The sequence below is a fragment of the Amblyomma maculatum genome, chromosome 2 (assembly GCF_055883805.1).
Source record: "Amblyomma maculatum isolate TAMU_Amacu chromosome 2, ASM5588380v1, whole genome shotgun sequence".
Classification (NCBI taxonomy): domain Eukaryota; kingdom Metazoa; phylum Arthropoda; class Arachnida; order Ixodida; family Ixodidae; genus Amblyomma; species Amblyomma maculatum.
This window is the reverse complement of record NC_139345.1, coordinates 59396534-59416710: the sequence shown is the minus strand read 5'-3', so window position 1 is coordinate 59416710 and position 20177 is coordinate 59396534. Positions and strand designations below refer to the sequence as shown.

At 43.1% G+C, this 20177-nt stretch overlaps 1 protein-coding gene across 1 annotated transcript in view; it reads right to left on the bottom strand.

Moving 5' to 3' along the window:
* Positions 1-18879, bottom strand: part of LOC146198767 (uncharacterized) — a 64259-nt gene extending 45380 nt beyond the window's left edge. Inside the window, exons 1-4 of the mRNA XM_084591975.1 lie at positions 18733-18879; positions 16085-16230; positions 14995-15062; positions 9470-9596 (exon numbers count right to left, since the gene is read on the bottom strand). Coding sequence (XP_084448101.1) covers positions 9470-9596; positions 14995-15062; positions 16085-16230; positions 18733-18879 — 488 coding nt within the window. The remainder of the gene's footprint in view (positions 1-9469; positions 9597-14994; positions 15063-16084; positions 16231-18732) is intronic.
* Positions 18880-20177: the final 1298 nt, after the last annotated feature.

Sequence of the window (20177 nt, the reverse complement as noted above, 5' to 3'; positions counted from 1 at the left end):
GTGTGTGTGTGTGTGTGTGTGTGTGTGTGTGTGTGTGTGTGTGTGTGTGTGTGTGTGTGTGTGTGTGTGTGTGTGTGTGTGTGTGTGTGTGTGTGTGTGTGTGTGTGTGTGTGTGTGTGTGTGTGTGTGTGTGTGTGTGTGTGTGTGTGTGTGTGTGTGTGTGTGTGTGTGTGTGTGTGTGTGTGTGTGTGTGTGTGTGTGTGTGTGTGTGTGTGTGTGTGTGTGTGTGTGTGTGTGTGTGTGTGTGTGTGTGTGTGTGTGTGTGTGTGTGTGTGTGTGCGCGCGTGCGTGTGTGTTGATGATGATGACGATCCATTTCATTTATGCGTCTTCGGAACCTGAGCATGCTGTGGTAAAGCCGGATCAATTGTATTATTCAAAGCTATTACAAATAATACACCACTAAAAATTTCACGAAAATAAAGACTTTTAAAATGCTCAATATCTTTTAAGGAAGTTAGTTATGGAAAGCAAACAATGGCCCATCAAAAACCTGGAACCCTACCCCGCCAGGGTGGCGCAGTGGTTACGGCGCTCGACTACTGTTCCCAAGGATGCGGGATCGAATCCCGGCCTCGGCGGCCGCTTTTCGATGGCTGCGAAAAGCAAGGTGCCCGTGTGCTGTACGATGTCAGTGCATGTCAAAAAACCCCAGGTGGTCGAAATTTCCATTGTCATCCACTGCGGCGTCTCTAATAGCCTGGGTCGCCTTGGGACGTCAAACCCCAGATACCAAGATCCAAACCAAAAATAAACAAATTTCAAGAAATGTTAAACCTTGAATGTGGACGACGTGTGTTTAAACGCCATATTAGAGAGGTACTGTTGTCCTCTGGCATAAAAGATACACAGACATTATCTTTAGTGTGTGAAATAATTCTTGCGTAACTGAGAAAATTTACTTTGCATCTTCACTTGCTCGCTTGTTTTTGTATTCGTTTTACGTTATGTGTAAATTTTTTCGCAATCTACAAATGCAATGCGTCTTAGTTTGCGCTATTACTCAAAAGTTTGTTTTCGGATAAGTAGATGGAAGTTGAGCTAATACCATCCAATGTGTGGTCTGCTCCTTTCTGCAATTGTACCTGAGAGACATTTTTTGTAATTTTAGTGCTGTGTCGCGTTATATATCTCGCCTTCTAAAGAAAAATACTGTTATTTAAATCTACGTTGCAGCATCAGTGCGAACTGCATAAGTACACAGGCCTCGTCGGTACCAACTGCATTTAGCTTCTGTTCCTCAATCAGGCATTGTGTTTTCCTGCTGTGAAAAAAGTCAAATAATTAAATGCGTTAACGCATAAATGACACGCCGTATTAGAAGGCTCCGAAACTTTCAACCACCTTGGGTCCTCTGGCGTGCGCTGACATCGCACAGCCCACAGACGCCTTCCTTTTTTGCCATGACAAAGTAGCCGCCACGGCCGGGGTTCGGTGCCGCATTCTTTTGTACAGCAGCTGAGCAGCCTAACACATGCTATAACATATGTCTGTTTCACTACTATGGTTAGAAACAAGGCGACATTTTTTTCCTGGCCATTTGTTGTGACAGTGCGCATTTATTTCTGATGTCATCCTGATAGGACAAGAATGGCGACAGCGCAATTTGACCATGTGTAGAGTTTTTTGAGCGCCATGATTTTCTGTGCCGCAAATAACAAGTCTCACTAATATTTGCCTGGGCGCGCGTTTTCTTTCTGTTTCTGGCAGTGCCTAGCCGCACGTGTTTGAGTAACGTAAACCCCCGCTAAACGTCGCATGTGCTATGGCTAGGAAATGAATTTCCAACTGCAATGAAACCCGCCTTTCCTGAAAGTATTGTTCCTTCCTAGTATCCTGAACAGCGCCGCCTATCTGCTGCTAATTTCAAATTAGGCGTTCCTGAGTGATGGTATTTTCATTAGAAGCGTTAAAAAGCTGAGATTATTTGGTAAATGGCTGCGGAACTGCATCATTAGCTATTAGCTATACTTGTTCTCACTAAATGGTTATTTATTCTCCGTTGATAAAACAAAATTCATTCATAATATCGCTCCGGTTTAATTTGGCCCCAAATTCGGCTATAAGGTCAAATGGCATGGTTTATTTTAGCAAGTTCTAGCTCGTTTTAAATTCTGTCCTACAATATATTTAAAATGGGGCAATGAAGCCAAGCTTTAGCTACTTCGTACACACATACCAGCACGGCTTAAGAATACCGTCTATTACTCATCATTCAACAATCCTGGCAAGTTTAATGTACAGACGTAGCACAGCCCGCCGACTGAAGAGTGTCCGACCATGTCGCCTCTTGTTACCACCTGCAAGTGCCACTCTCGTGATTTTACCGTTTTGGCTCGTCAGTGGCGTGAGAGGAACGGTGTCCACAAAAAGTGTAACCTCCAATTGCATAGTCTGATGTATGCAAATTAATGACTACAATGACTGCCTAAAATAATGTAATAAGCAAATAGCGACAACAACATAGTATGAAATAAATACTGGGGATGAAGCAAGATTAGAGAGTGATTGGTAATGATATATCAATAAATAGTAATGCAGTACTGGTGATAGTGGCAGTGGGGATAATTATAGTGATAGTCGATAGTGGTGTGATAGTGCGATAGTTAGCAATAGCGACATTGAATCAGTGATGGCGATGGAAGTTAGTGACTAAGAGAGTTATTATTAATATAATAAAGGATAATATCGTGTATTCGAGTCTGATAAAGTCGTGGATCGAGTCAAGTAGGAGTCGCGGTTTTGGTTTCGATAAGGTAGCGGGTTCCAATCCAATCAAGCCCGGAGCTCGAGTAACGTATAGGTCGCGGGATCGACTGAATCTTGGGCTTCAGTCAGAGTCACCATTATTGTTATGCAACTGCCTCTATTAGTATTATGTACCTACGTGACAGCGGTTGCCCTGTCTGATACAGGTAGCATCGCGAAAGGCTACAGCATGTCTATTCGATTGATCGCTGCGTGCACTGGCTTGTACTGCTGAAGCTGTGCACAGCACCACAAAATGGTGCTCATGACTTGAGTTGGATATCTCCTATAGCACCTAACAAAGATATAATCAAAAAGAGATAGGAGAAAACAATAGAAGGAATTGGCAAAAACGTGACGGAAAAGGTGTGCATGTGATATAGTATCAACTCTGACGCATCCCTTTTGCACAGCGATCCCTGTGGTTTCATAACATTTTGATACCTATTTAGCATTCATCTGGCAGCCCGGTTGGAAGGCTGGAAGGCAGTTCGTGATGAGGAATCGATCCAACGACATATTTACCCACAATTCTACGCCGTTAATTGCCAGTGTAAGCATCCAACGAGATGTAAGGCAGATATTGCACCTTCCTTCTTCAACAACCAAACCAACTGAACACTTTTAGCACTTTTCGAATCTTTGCGGCAGTCCCTGAATGCTAAAAATTCGCAGAATCAAAAGGCAGTTTTTAAGGCGCCCTGGTGTCTTCTCATAAGGCGAAGCTTAAACGCTCTCATAATGTTTCATATTTTAAGTCTCTGATGTTTTAATCTCTTTTCATGCGCTTAATAAAGCAGAAGCCTTGTATGTATCACGAGACAGGAAAGCCGTCACCGGAAGTGTCTGCGTCCGCAGAATCTGTCATCAGACGTGGTGGTCCCAAACGTCACGTAATGTCATAGGAAGTTTTATCTTGTCTCATCAGTGATAGAATTATTAGTAGTGTAATGATAAGTAATCTAGCATAATATCTGGTAATGCGACGTTAGTAAGAAGTCATGTAATCACGATTAGTTTGATAATATCATGACTGAGTCAATATAATGGAAGTGACACGTGCTTCAGGACGACTTCCAAAAAGTGGTGACGTCACATCGCAGTCACGAGACAAAGTGTCACGTGATTCAGCACCATCAGAAGCGACAAACGCTAATGCTTTCGCAATTTTCTCTGCTCAGCAGGCTTCAGTTGTCTGTGGGAGGGTTTTGTTTTCATTTTTATCATATCGGAAGGTTGATGCCAAGTTATCGCGGAGGGTGCTATATCGGAAACTTCCGCTTTTAACACATTCGTGTCACAGGCGCAGTAGAAGAGAAAAATTGTTATCGGCGATGTCGGCGTCGGCGCTGCGATCGAAAACCGAAAAATCATTGTCATGCTCTGAGAACTGGTAGCTGACAGTTGGTTAGTCGTAGGGTTGTACGACGCCACTTCATCACGTGACATGGCTGCTTTGTTATTACCCGCCAACTCGAGCTCCTGAATTTCAGTGGAAGGGTGCGAGGGATCGAACCCTCGAATACTCATGCATATAATGCGATATAATATCCTGAAGAAACTAAAAAAAATGCCAAATCATTACGTTAATTCCTAATGCGAAACTTTATGCAGATCATCAGCTTTTCCGCGCGGCTATGCGTTTCGGCTAGGGCGGTGCACATCTGATTGCCGCCGCACAAGGATAGCATTGGAGGAGGTGCGAAGAGAGCAGTTAAATAATTGGGAGGTTGCGGGAGGTAGCGCGTGGGCCCAAAGGAACATTGCGTGGCGAATACATAGCAGCGATTGACTGATGCCGCTGACGCTGCTAGCGATTCAAGTCCGCGTGACTGCGTTTCGGCTTCGAATGCACGCACCGTGATGCCCTGATGCAGAGCCGGCGCTTCGGCAACCGGAGTATACCGTCGCTACCACGCAGAATGAGAAGAGGAGGGGGGTACACTCAGCGGCGAATGGTGGTGACAGTAGCGGCGGCGGCGCGAGCGAGCGGTGCCCGGTCAGCGGAGTTGTTACGAAGGCCAACGCCGAAGGCGACGGCGACGACGTCGTGAAACGCAGGAATGGCGCCAAAGAGCTGCGCTCTAAGATTCAGAGGCAGAGCCAAATTTCGGCCAGAAAGACAGCTCTGGATGTTTTATATTTGGGCCCGGAAAAGCTGTTATTAGAGAGGGAGAGAGAGAAACATAATATTTATTCGCACCAGTTAAAAGGTTAATGGATTATCCGTGATGAAGCTCGGTCCCAGTCGTATACCCTCCTCCTTAGCCGTCGACCGGGATCTCCTTCCTGGACCTCAGCAGCGGCTTGCACCAAAAGGATGGCTTTTTGGTGTCCATTTGTAACGAAAACTACTCTACATTACGCTTCGCGCATTTCGCGGTGCCTGAGAAAGAGCCGCAGCGCGCATGCGCCGGTGCCATGAGAGTCAGTTGCGTCGTTCAACAGGTGTTTCGCTGCTGCACTCACTACAGAGAGGAGGAGTATGGTAGCGGCATCCCAGCAGATGCGCGTGCCGGCGTGGAGAGAAGGGTTGTTTCCACACTACGAATGTGCTGCCGCCGCAGAAACTGATGGAGTGGAGCAGGAAAGCAGGAAAGCTTCCGTCGACATCGCATGCGCTGGGCAAGAAAGTCTATCGCCTAGAACGCCGGTGAACTTTTGTGCGTTCTACAAAATGCTGGTTTATTGTGTTCGATGCAACGCTCCGTTGTCCGCAACAAACGCTTTCGCTCCACGTCCACTTCAGCAGCTTAGAAGTCCTCTAATTTTCGTCCTTTTTGAGAACTAGTACCTCCCAAGAAATGCTCGGAATATAACAAGCCCTTATACATAGCATTCATTGATTACGAAAAAGCATTTGACTCAGTAGAAACCTCGGCAGTGATGCAGGTATTGCGAAATCAGGGGGTAGACAAGCCGTACGTGAAAGTGCCGGATGATATATATAGTGGCTGCACAGTAACCATAGTTCTGCATAAAGAGAGTAACAAAATTCCCATAAAGAAACATGTTAGGTAAGGAGACATGATCTCCCCACTACTATTCACAGCTTGTTTAGAGGAATATTCAGAGACTTGGAATGGGAGCAGTTAGAGATAGGGGTAGATGGAGAATACTTTAATAATCTGCGATTTGCTGATGACATTGCTTGCTAACCTAGACAGGAAAAGTAGAAAGGTAGGCTTGACAATCAATGTGCAGAAGACTAAGGTAATGTTCAACAGCCTCGGGAAGGAACAGCAGTTCACGTTAGGTAGCGAAGCACTGGAAGTAGTAGGCGAATATATCTACTTAGGATAGGTAGTAACCGCGGATCCGGACCATGAAAAGGAAATAACAAGAATAAGATTGGGATAGAGCGCATTTGGCAAGCACTCGCAGATTATGACTAGCAGCTTACCGGTATCGCTCAAGAGGAAAGTATACAACAGTTGCATCTTACCTGCACTCACCTATAGAGCTGAAACGTGGAGGCTAACCAAGAGGGTTCTACTTAAGTTGAGGACAACTCAGAGGGCTATGGAACGAAAAATAGTAGGGGTAACATTAAGAGATAGGAAGCGTGCAGACTGGGTCAGAGAAATAACTGAAGTTACTCACATTCTAGTGGAAATCAAGAAGAAGAAATGGGCATGGGCGGGACACGTAGTGCGAAGAGAGGATAACCGATGGTCGCTTAGGGTAACAAACTGGATTCGAAGGGAAGGAAAGCGTAGCAGGGAACGGCAGAAAGTTAGTTCGGCGGATGAAATTAAGAAGTTTGCTTGTTTCAAGTGGATGCGGCTAGCACAAAACCGGGTTAATTGGATCAATATGGAAGAGGCCTTCACCCTGCAGTGGGCATAGTCACGCTGATGATGATGATGATGATGATGATGATGATGACCTCGCATAACTCATCTGTCCTGTCAGGTTCTCCAAATCTAGGATGCTTACATATCCTGTGGATCATATTAGTATAATGCCCTGGTAAAGACTGCACACGGAGTAACACAGCTATATTCTAGAATTAGCCTATCAGCGGTTCGATCCTTGAAACCCTGCACTACATGTAGTCTATGGTGCATATCTATAGGGTTGTGTCGCGGCGTTCTCGCTCAGCGGTTATAACGTCAGACTACTGAGCCGTAGAACGCTAGTTCAATCGTGACCGTGATGACCGCGTTTCGATAGACACAAAACGAAAAGCGTCCGTGTTTTGCGCAATGTCTGAAACGGCAGAGGGCCCACGTAGTAAAATTATTCCACAGGCCTTTTCTGCTAGCATGTGCAATATGCTTCAAGTGCCAACACTCTCCGACAGGGAAATTTGAAGAATTTGCGGTACCGATCGGACAAAAGCGATTACCTATGCCCATCGTAGCGCGCGAGGTTGAGGATGGGGGAGGGTAAAGGGGCTGTCCTAAGGACGTTTGTGCAGAATCTAGTTTACCGCGTGCCCCAATTTTTTTTCCAACTGATCATAATTATAAATTTCGGCAACGCTCAGGTTCGGTGGCTATGAGACAATGGTCCGGTTGGTTTTCACAAAATGTTTGAAGGCGCGGTATCATCCCCAATGTTATGCCAAAGAACCAAATGACGATGTAAGAAATGAAACTCTACACAGCAGGCCTGTAGCGAAGGATTTCCACAACCTTTAGGGCCTATTTAAAGTGAAATTGTTTCACTTTCTTTAAATTTTCTCTCACCTACAATCATTCAACAAACCTCTAGCAAGAAAAAGGCATGATTTTGGCTGCAGCTTCGCTGCTGCGCACCCCTGAAAAAGGTTCGTGGGCATTGATCACCACAATAAAGCCAGTTTTCTTTATTTGCACCATACTACCTACTAGTAGTCTCAAGCCGGGTGCTTTTGCACAGTAGGAGCATGATATACACACAAAAAAAAAAAGACAGAGGAGTGTGCAGTCACGTTACTGCGGAAAAGGCAAGCAAGTCTCGCGCGGGTGCTCAGCGATTAGAACGTGACGTTGCTGAGCTCAAGAAAGCGGGATTGTTCCTGGCCGCAACGGCCGCTTATCGACGCAGCCGAAGGGGGCAAGGCGTCCGTGTGCTGGGCGATGTCTCTGTACGTTAAAGATCCGCAGGTGGTCGAAATAATTTCAAAGTCCTCCAACAAAGCGTCACTCACAACACTGTCACAACGGGACTCTGAACACTAAACGACAAACTATACGACGCACCTCACCTTACTTTAGATTGAATGCCAAAGAGCTGGAGTAAAAAGACATTTCATGCATTATGTTTGATTCGGTGCTATCACTTTTCGTTATCCACTACTCGTTCTTTACCATATGTACCGCTCATACCCCTGCTTTGTCCGCTACACAAAGCAGGTGTTTCTTACAATGAAATATAATTTGCTTTAACTGTCATGTCACCCCAACTTTACCCAAACCCAGCCACAACCTTGCCTCCCGATCTGTATACGCTGTCACCTGCTACGCTTTGTTTCTCGTGTAGTAGACTTTGCTGTTATAGGAGGAAGTCAGTTGATTGTTCTCCCCTTGACATGAGGCGCACATGCACTTGTGGCATCTCGAAATGATGCGTATGAGTTGTATATGTCCTGTCCATGTCCATTCCATGTGGCTTATTTCAGGATTCCATGCCAACGATTCTCCCTTCTTGTTTCCTATATTAACAGGGCGGCGTTTTCTTGACATAGCTCTTATCATGCAATCCGCTCGAGTTTTGGACACACATCTACGCCGCATATTTGTTCGCATTTGCTTTCCTGCGACATGCATGCTTACAACTGAAACGATCGCAGAATCAGCGAGTCGGTTGTAATTGTGTCGGTTGTAACTGGTTTCAATTGAAATAAGGGCGCCACCCTACGTTAAAATAAACGAACTAGGTTAGTCCGTCAGCGCCTTTGAAACCATGTCCTACAATTTCTTCCATTTGTTTGGGAAACTATAGCGTTATCAACCTTCGCGTGCATTTACACAGGTAATCTTCATTTACCGCTGTACGAATGATAATTTAATCAGTGTACGTGGTTCATTAGAAGAATATGGATAAGCTCCTAATCTTTCAACAGACGTATTAGCATTATGGTAACAAGGAAAATGCTATCTAAGTCATATTTCCCTACTCCATTCCTGTCGTTCTCCGAGCCCTGCTATCAATCTGCTAAATAACTAAGCCTCTAGACGGCAGGACATCACTACTGACGCAAAAGGTGATTTCGTTTACAGCGTGCAGATGGTGGATTAACATCAACAAGTCATTTGAATACCACGCAAATATTTCTCAGTTAAAGCTGAGATGAAAATCACGTGCTTGCAATGCCTGGCATCCGGAAACAAAGCTTAACATTTTATGTCGGTAGCAGCGCCATGCTCGCCATGTCGACAGCCATGTCGCTATCAGAGAGAGCCGTTCCCCTTTAAGGCAGAAATATTCTGTAAGCTGTGAGCTTTTCCAATATCAGCGGTACTACAGTAATAACCTTCCATTTAAAAATATATAATCTGTACTATGTACACAGCGTACACTTATTTTATGGTCACATTGTTCTCACCATTACTTTCCCGCGTTATTCAGATGTGTTTCCAAATGCCGGAAGTGAACAAGAGCAATGTCACGAAAATCGTCCCGATAAATGAAAGGAATGCATCAATAGTACTAGATATCCGCGACAGTCAATCAAGCTTTATTTCCTCCCTGACGTTCCAATGGGGCGAAAGGATGCGCTCAGACTCTCTACTGAAACATTTCACCACAGGTCTCCTTGTCGTATGTTGGTAATCCCTCATTGCAATTTTCCTGGAATTTGTTGATGCAGTCTTGAGAGAAATCTTCCTTCTTTGTACTTCTGACCCACAACACGCATTCTGCAAAAATAGCAGGAGGTTTTATTGCAAATGATATCTAAAACAAGGCATCGCACGAAGCGAAAAGTGTACGAGCAACTGGGAGGCAACATACTGGTTTCAGACGGTATATAGAGACATGGTGATGAGAATAAACAACTACTGTGCGTAATGAAAACATTTTAATTTGCTCACGCCGCGTTTCCAGCGCCTCTGTTAATAAAATGTACACTAGCTGAAACATACCTGCAGTAGCTTAATGAAAGTCAGACATTTTTGCAAGTGATACAATCTATAATGGAGAAATCTCAAGGGGAAACGTGCATTCTCAGGACAAAATCAGTTTAACTCTTCTAGATAAGTTTCTTTTCATATACTACTTCATTCATATCAGAATGTGAAAAGAAGACTTTCTCAATTTCTTACCTAAATGAATGAAGGTCTTCTTGTACACACTTTATAATATATGCATGCACCCTGCTCGAAAGCATGATCGTTCACAGTTCTAAAAGGCCGCACAGCATAACTAAGAGATCGTAAGTGAAATATGTTGTTATAAGTCGCAATCAACGCTGCTACGTTTCTTACTACTCACCAAACCCCAATTAATGAATTACTTTTTGATTAATTTTATGTCAGTGTTGAGCGTGTGCACCCCAAGCTCATTTGTTTCAGGTCGTTAAGAGGAAGAGGCTTTATGCCCCTCCTCGCGATATTTCTCTTTAAAGGAGTTGCGGTAACACTCAGGTAACCTCGTCCTCTCGTCGTGTATTTTATGCTTTGCGCGAGTTGATGTTCTGGGATGTATAGCTTTGTTGTGTCTTGCTGTCGTCACATCTGAGCGGCTCCTGGCTACTATCGACCTCTTGTTTCAATGTACTTGGCACCTTTGTAATGAAAGCGGATTCTGAGCTTTCCCAAATTGAATGTGGATGTGATACTAGGACAAGTTTTGCGACTGCCAGCTTGCTAAAGACAGTGTTAAATCAGGGAGAAGGCCAACAAAATTCCAAGAACACTGCCCATATCGTTTTCGTCTCTTCGCCCCATTCCGACCTTCACACCGTCAGTATATTTTCTTCGTCTCTTTAAGCGCCCTTGGGCGTGGTGATAAGGCCACCACCCTGCCTTGCCATACTTTTAGCCACCTCCATTGCAAGTTCAACAGCCCATATCCTACGTGTAACGTCCAACCTGCAAATGTATCAGCGAACAGGTCACCGTATTATTAAATTCCTCTGCACCATGGTTTCCATCGGCTTGCATTTGGCTTCAGCGCGTCTGACATATACGGGAACACTAGAAGCACCTACCCACCCAACCTTTACTCTTCAGAAGTGCCACGCACTACCGAAGGAGCAGTCTCTGTCAAGCTTTTCTTTCGAAATACTGTAATACGCAACAGTACTTTCACTACAAGTTAATCACTTTCTACAAAGTAAGCACCTGAAACAAATAAAACTCCTTTGGCGTAATTAAAACTTCAGGAGGAATCTGGCCTTAAAAGTACTTGCAGCTCCATTATAATGCTATTATATGGCTTACCGTAATGACCTTCCATGGGAAACTCCATGATAACGCAGGTCATGTAGTCAGAATATATGTAATGATCCTTTAGTGGGTGGTCATAGCCTGTAATTGATTCAGAAAGCAGTAGTACTTCGATAGTTATGCCTAAGCGAACCGCGTCTGATCCGGGTTGCACCGTGGTAGGAAGCTTCCGATCATAAGGACACTTGTTGTCGGTTGGTTATTTAAGTATCATGTTCTAAATAAGTCAAAATATACAGCAATCAAGTAACAGGGAAACAAAGCTTGTGTGTCGTTCTGTTCTTTCTTTATTCACTGTGATTGAAGCATTTATTACACTATACATTCAATTAACACTGCGAAAGTTTTAAGTACGGTAGTGAGGTTTCGGCGTATGTATAGTAATATGCTTTGTTTTTAATCTCAGCTTAGTTTCGTTAATTTCACAATTATTCGAATCACACAATTTTCAGTGATAAAACTGAGGATTTCAGATCCTAAATTAATGAAATTTGCTTATTAGATGTTTAAACAGGAAAGCCTCGTATTTATAGTTTAGATCTTTCAATCTTATAGATAGCTGGGATAGCACCCTATCGCTCAAAGGCACTAATAGCCCCGCTTCTCTTATTATAAATCTGGATGCCCGCAGTCTCTTTTTAAAAATATAGTTTGAATGCTCTTGAATAGCTATGGAGTTGTCAGCATTACTCCATCTTCATTTTAATGCTATAGCTATAAGGGCTCCGTGCCGCAGAAAAGTGGTGTCGCGTTGTGGCTGTAACGAGATTAACAGAATGAAGAAAAGAAACAATCAATATAAAGTTTTGCTTAAACCCGCTGAGGAGAACACGGCTCCATCGCAGTGCGAGGAGAGTACGCAACCACTCTGCCACAGAACCACGCTGCTTTTCTCCGAATAAAGGTGGACTAAATGTACACATTCCCTTATGACTGTCAGCTTACTTCAGGTGCGTCATTGGAAAGAAACTAACCCCAGAAGTAATTCTGAAGCGTGTAGTAAAGACATTTCCGCTTTGATTGCCTACGATGCGGCGCTCACTGCAAAATTATTTCCATCGTACAGTGCTTCTGCAACAAATGGCGCGAGCTGCCACCCGATTGAAAGCCTTTTATATCCATCCATCGTATTCAAAGCATTAGGGTTTGAGGACAGCGGAGAAACAAATAGACACTACAGACGATAAGCGGGAAGAAATAACCAAACGAAGCTTAGCTGATTGGTGGTTAAAATCAAGGTAGGAGGAAAATTGCAACCTGCACTAAATATTTAAAAAGGTGTGAATTATTATGATGAGTAAGTCGTTGTAAGGCTGAAGACGTTAAAGAAATAAAAGAGTAAACGGGAGTTGTACGCTCCATTTAGCTCGCGCTTTGACCGGAGGATTGATATTAAAGAGAGCTTTTCTTTCGCTGCTGCTTCCCTTTTTATAGGAGTCAAGCGAGCGCAAAGGTAAAGCAGGGTAAGTAAAAACACTGAAAGGAACGAATGATATAATGTGAATGAAATAGAATCGGAGGTGTACAGCAAATACAGACTGCGGAGAACATGAGCCCTAGAGAAGTACAGTATTCAGACGTCCCCACTCTTTTATTAGCTACTGCTTGCTGATTGACAGGCATGTCGCGCTGAGCTGAAGGGGTATACGCTGGGTGTGCTGCCAGGCAACTAACTTAGTTGAAGAATGCTGGGCTTTGTAGCTTCCAACTGGCCCCAGAGAGCAAGGGAAACGAACCTTGACAACCACAATAAAGGAAGGGAAAGAAACCCTGAAGTGTTGTTATGGGTAAGAAATCGTAGATAATAGGGTAGCCAGAAAGGACAAATGGTTAAAAAATGAGGGCAGGTACGCTTTGGGTACCAACAGAATGAGTAGAAATGGGGTGGGAATAATTTCCCCAAGTTTGCATGTTAAATTGGGTATAACGAATAATCGGATATAACGTAGTCAGTGGAGCTTTCCGTTTTAGAGCTGGACTTTTCGTACAAGTATCCGGCCTCGGATGAGAGAATAGAATGGCGTGGCTTCAAATTGTGTGTTTTCGCACGGTTTTGAATTTAAAAATAAGGTATGGCTCTATTTGCTTGCGATCCCGAGTGGTTTTGAAGCCACTCTAATATTGTTACCTCAGCTTCATTAAACTCATGGCCCTTCTCGCGTAAGTATTTTACAACAGAGAGTTTGAGAAGATATTGAGCATGTGAGCGGTTATTATTAAATTGGAGTCGAAATGAATATTTTGTTGCTCCTATGTATTCCATTAGACAGTCATCACACTATCGCATTTTAAATCTCCCCAGTTCGAATGCTTGACGTTTGAATGGGGACGGTTGGCAAGGGTGGTGGTTTGCATGTGTTTGCAAACCTGACATCGGTTTTTTCCACGTGGCGCGCAAACCAAAGGCATCGGATTATCGACTGTTGAGTGCACGACGTGGGTTTGGTTATTTTCTTTTGTTCTGCATGTTACCTGAGAGACCGCTAAGAAAAGGTTGAACAGCAGGCCATTTTGTTCAATGATATTGAAATGTTTTTGTAGGATTTTGTTCTTCGAGAGATTGCTTCTGAAGGTTAGTATGAGATTTCAGCGATGTGATGATGGTTGCATTTCCTCATGGACGTGATTATAGTTAATTAATTTTGTCCTATTAATGACGGCACTGATGGTAGAAGACGGGTAGAGAATTGCTTCATTAGAGCTACTCGCATGCAACTAATATTTTTCTGAAAACTCTCTGGTCACTGCAACAAATTCGTTTAAGTCTAATGGCCTGTGAGTAGGGGATTGAAGTTTTGCAATGGAATGGGTGGCACCTGTTGTAATGAATGTATTGTCTGCATGTGGTCTTTTTACAAATGTTAGTGATTAATATCCTTATTTGAGTAATTGTGTGTGAAATAGACGTTTGGGTGTACGTTACCCAATGAGGTGAAAGACTGAATGAGTTCACCCTCAGTTTGAAACCAACTTGCTAATATGTCATCTAGAAAGCGTTTCTAAAAGACCGGTATGCTTGAAAATGAGGAGAGAAAGTCTGATTCATTTTTTTTTTTATGAATGTGTTGGTGTATTTTGGCGCCTTTCTGTGCCCATGGCTGTAATAAAGCTCATTTGAAAATAATATGAGTTGTTGCAAATAATATGAGTTGTTGAATTCAAAAGTACTAAGCTTAAGGACAAAATTGGTGAGTGTCTCTGTGGCACCTCGACTAGGAGAATACAGAGTATTATGTTCGTTATAGAAACCGTTCATGGCCTGTACTCCATAAAGAGTTATCATATCCAAGATATGAAATCTTCACGAGGGAAATTGCTAATAAATAGTAAACACACACATATCTATATATATATATATATATATATATATATATATATATATATATATATATATATAATAAAAGAGGTACAACTGCTCTGCTACTGAGCGTTTTTTTTAACTTTTCAACTTATCCAATTTAAAATCTATTGCATACATTCGATAATTATTATAACGTTATATATTTGGTTATCCTATATGCATTTTGTCCGTATAAAGCCTGTACAGAGTACATCAAAAACCTTGCAAGAAAGGTTTAAACAGAAATTTTTAGTAGATTCTAAATGGATGCAAAGCAAAACATTCTGAAATACCTGGTAATCACAAGAAGAGGACAGACAAGAAACGTCTACCTTGTAAAATTGTATGACGAGTTACTTTTTCCTAACTTTGCAACGTAGTTATCAGAACGACTACTAGGACATTTATTATTATAGTTCTTTATATAAGAGCTTCTCTCAGTCTTCTAGCGGAGAATCTATTTATTTGGCAATTGCTCTCTGAAATATAGGGCGCCAGCATGCATATTCTATACATACTAGTGTTTACCGTTGTTAATAACGATGACATTGCTATCAGGTGTCAACCCAGGCCGTACGTAATAGGTGTAGTTTCGCCTGCAATGAGAACAAAGTTATTTCAGCCAAAATATTTCACATAAGGGGAGGAGGAATGTAAAATACCCGATATCTTATATGCCCCACTGCAATTTTAGCAAGGATGAACTAGAGTTGGGAACAAAGCGACTTCAATGTTTCTTAGAAATATTCGATTATGAAATGCTCTTCTTGCTTGATGTTTAAAACTTTGAAATATTCGTGTTCAAGTTCACACATTTAAAGTGTAATGCTTGCTAAGCTTGTCATGAATGGGAGCTAAAAGAATTCCCTTGCATAAGGAAATACAACTCCTGCTTCTTCCTTCTACTTACGAAGCAAGCTTAAAGAGCATTCAAAATGTTTTTTTTATCAATGCATGCAGTGGTACTGACTCGCTCTGTGCAGAAAAGAGCTTAAACATTTTCAGTGAAGTTTCGTGAAAACACGGTAACTTTAACGGCCTCATCGAAATAGATCTTTTTTCAGCCATAGTTTCGCGCTTTTGGGATTTTTCAATGCGTTGCTCTAAAACTATAAAACCAGCCTAAATAGGCAATGTACCAGCTGGTAATTTTTCTGCGCTGTTAGTAGAACTGGAAGAACCATCGAGCTATACCGATCACAAAACTAATATTTTATAACTGTTCATGCAAAAGCTTTACTTATCCCGTTTTGAACTTGTCTTTTGTATTGCAAAACTGAGCCATAAATTTAGACTCCATCAGGATGGCTTCACAGCATCAATGAAGTGCGTAATCAACATAGGAAAGCTTAACTTATGTGAACTATTTATTGCACGCCCAAAATAATTCTACTTCTGCTTTACACTGCTCGTCAATAGACAAATATCAGCTGAAGAGCATTGGTTCATGTGCCCGGGCGGCTCCATTCAGCTTCATTTATTGTCAGACTTGTTTGATTACATATTTTTCAAGCCATACATCTAGACAGTATACCTGTACGAAATTACTTTAATAGCTGAATAACCAGGCTACCTCTGCTCATGACAATATATGCGAAAAGCTTCAGTTGAGACATACAGTCCTTTCAAGCCTTTGATATAGAGTATGTAAGTTGCGCTCGGGGGCTCCGTTTCGAATTCCGTCCGGACCACTTCAAGGCAGTCGAGATCTCCATCATTATCAATGTCGTAAAGAGCTACAGCAGTTGGAAAGTTCTGGAAAACCTGCAAAGAAAAAGAATTCCTTTACAGGATCCATTTATCCTTGTAAATAACATCTCGAATGATATTAACCTCACCCACTAAGAATTAGATAAATATTTTTGCACTAGAAGAGTGCGAACTAGTAAAAGACACAGTGCGGAAGCAAGCGACGAAATGACACTGCAAGACGGTACTATGAACTCGATGATTATTTGCTACCATCGTTTTACTGACAGATCACATTTCTACTCATGTAACCATCCAGAATTGAAATGTGAAGGGAATTAATTATTTCATATCGTGTATGATGAAAATTAGCAAATGAAAGGCATGAAATAAAAATTGATAGCGTAAAGGGAGCCCTTACTACATGAAAGATATTGGAGAAACCTAAATTTGACTTCAAAATAAAATACCATTTATTTCCAGAATGGTGACAGAAAAGGAGCTAGCACATTCATCCCGCAGCAAGCATATTGTGACAGCAGTCTAGAGAATTTGTCTCTGTGTTTATATCTTCCTGCAATCCGCGTAAATGAGCTTCGAATAATAGCTCTCATTACTGCGGCAGTGGACTTGCCAATTTCCTCCTACATTCCAACTTCATTCAGTTAACGAGTATTCCTTGTAAAAGACCGCTTAAGAATCTATACTTCTATATCTAGTGTAAAGCAACCACAACTAAGGGGACCTTATAAATGGCAACTGTTGCGCGTGAAACATCTTTTCTTTTCGATCTTTTCTTTGGTCTTACCACATATGCCTGCTTCTGTAGACATCTTTACAATAGCGGTACACTTTCGTTGTTTCTTCACTAAAGCCTAAAATACTTGGCATGCTCCAGCATCCAATAGAAAAATTACTTAGAGCAAAATCAACCAGCGTTTGGTTTGGTCTAGTTAGATTTATGAAGATCAATGTCCTAGAGAAACGCAGACTATGAGAAAAGCTATAGTGGAAGTCTTCGAAAAATTCGATCGCTTGGGACTTTTTAACATGCACTGACGTCGCACAGAACAGGAGTGCATTCCTTCGCCATCGAAAAACAGACGTTGCGACCGGGATTCAATCCCCAATCCTTTGGCACAGTAGGCGAGCTCCCTAACCACTATATATATAGCCGCGGGGTCAACCAGGGCGTTTCTACTTCGGGCATAAAGAGGAATTTGGTGAAACGCGAACAGTGCATGCTCTTCAAAAACGGATTATCTCATTCGCCTTGCCTGTGAGGAAATTACATACGTTATACAAACCTGGCTATTTCTGGGCCATCAGCTGAATTCCGATCTATCCCGCAGCAAGTTGAGCACAAATGAATATATTAAGGCGAAAGCCTTTAATGGCTCAAATTCGCGGCCGTGACCCTGACCGTCCGTGCAAGAGAAGTGTCGCACTTCTTCACGAGATTCCGTGGGATGCCACGAGAATGTGACGTCATCAGCTAACGACGTCATTGTTCACTCTACCGTGAGCAAGATAGTTAAAAATAATAACTAAATCCAGTCTCCACCGGGAATCGAGTCTCCATTCCTCAGATCCCCGGCCGAGCGCTTTAACCAACTGCGCCATGCCTGGTATTGTCAAACCTACACGACAATTCTCCTTGTTTGCTATCTTCCGGGGCACGCAGGGATCACGGGGAACTTTTACGCGGACAACGCAGCCCGAGAATATGCAACCTCAATATCATCATCATCAACCTGACTATACCCACTGCAGGGCGAATACCTCTCCCATATTTCTCCAATTAACCCGGGTCTGTGCTAGCGGCATCCACTTTACCCCTGCGAACTTCTTAACCTCATCCGCCCACCTAACTTCCTGCCGCCCCCTGCTACGCTGCAACCTACCGTGCGCCTAACAGACTCGCGGCAGAGGACATGATTCCGTTTGACCCCGACTACACCATTACACTACTTGCGGAGAGTATATTCGGAGCCACATAAGATGCTCAGGAACGAGGAGGCCATAGATCTGAGGCGACTGCAGACGGATACCTTCATTAATTTACACATATTACACGCGATGCATCCCACAACATTCAGAGATGAATACCCATGGTGCAGAAGGACCCCTACCCTCTACCGCATAACATGAAAATACAGTACACATCAAACACTTCCAAATCCAAATTAAACACAGTGGGAGGCTTTGCTGGCCAGCTCTGACCCGGAGGCCCTGCTCTATCTGGTCACAAAGCTGGCAAGCTGGCGGAACTCAGTGGTGCCCTGGACTAGGGGCGCCAACCGCTCGTCAGTCTCGGCTGAACAGGCGAAATTAAAAGTCCCTATGCATTTATTAAAGCTTTACTCACTCACTCACTCTACAATGAGGGTGGTAGTAGCGATGACAATGCCGCTGCAATTAATGATGACAATGATGACATTAGCAATGATGACGGTGCACTTAGCTGACAATAATAATTAGAACAAACGTGAGGCACGGTGTGCACCAGGAACGCTTAGGCTTTCGCATTCCTGCAGCGGAGATTCTACAGTGCTCTTGGAATTTTTGGAAGGTTACCTTGAAAGCGTCCACGGTGTCGGGCTTTGCGCTGTCATTTTCTTTAAAGAAACATGCAGAGAGACCAGAAGTAGAGCGCACGCAGTGGCCAAAGTAGCTGTAACAAAACGTGGCATCATGCAACAGAGAGGGCACAGTATACTGCATTTCGCACTGATGAACTTATAAAGGGCACTAAATTGCACTGCCACAACTGTAGATGATGTATACGCATAAAATATGCGCTTTTTTTATTCTTTCCACTCTAGCTCATTATGCCTATTATCTCGGCCTGTCCAGTTCAGTCCCGACTGCGAGTGAAAAATGCGCAGCACGGCAGTATACCATTGCGATCCTGACGCACGGCCAGCACGGATCTATTTTCGGGAAGGCATGAATAGATGTACTGAAATTCAGAAACTTGCTGCTGAAGCTCCCGAGTGGCTCGGAAGATTGGAGCCATTAGTGACCCTAAGAGAATATTAGCATGACGACGCCACAACCCACCTGGCTTATTGTTGTATTAATGAATGCTCATTGTGCCCTGTAAGTGGTTTTGTGTATTGTGCCGAAGTCAGGCAATAAAGAAAAAAAGAACGAATGCCGGAAAAGCCAGGCGATAGAATAGATTAGGCGCCCAAACGGCAAGCTTACGATCGTAGCGGGAGTTCCAGGCCCGCTTTCCATGTTGCGATTGCCTGTTGACATATGACATGAATGTAGCAGGTAAAACAAGAGGAAGATGGTTTACACGGTATAGAGGAGCACTGGACAAGGATAAATGAGATACACCTCAGTTCGCAGGTCGAGCCAACGTTTTTACAAATGTACTTGTCTTCGTCTGGCCAAAGCAATCATCACTGGCAGGGGTTTAAATACGCTTTTGCTTCCGAAGAAGAAAAGCTGGGGAGGGGAAAGTGGGTGAGAAGAAAGTAGGTGTGAAGGAGTGGGGAGGGGACGATGGGAGAGAAGAAGCTAGGTCATGTATTGAACAAAAATAATTCTTTAGTTGTATTTCTCAGCCTGGAACCGAGGAACCTGTGGCCTGCAAAAGAAGTAAAAGCGGCAGTACCAGGAAAAACAACAATAGGGGTTAGATGAATAGTCACCACTTAAGCGGGTTTGGTGCAGGCACACCTTACAAAGGGACAGGGTCTGCAAAGCGCCCTAATAAGGCACATATCTACGAAGGATCATTCTCAAAAGAGGGGGAATACAAAGTCGCAGGATAATAACCGCACAGTGAACCCCAACTGGCATAAAGAAAGAAAGAAGATTTGAGGACAAACTCAAGCAGCAAGTTATAAGGAGGAAATTTGTTTAGAGGAACATGTACAGGTTATACAATTGCGGAAAGGAATAGATTGTACGTACGTTGTGAATAAACAGTACAATTAAGGCTATGTGTGATTGCTTTCCCGAATAGTTATGATGCAGAGGGAATATACCTAAGGAATTGTAATGTT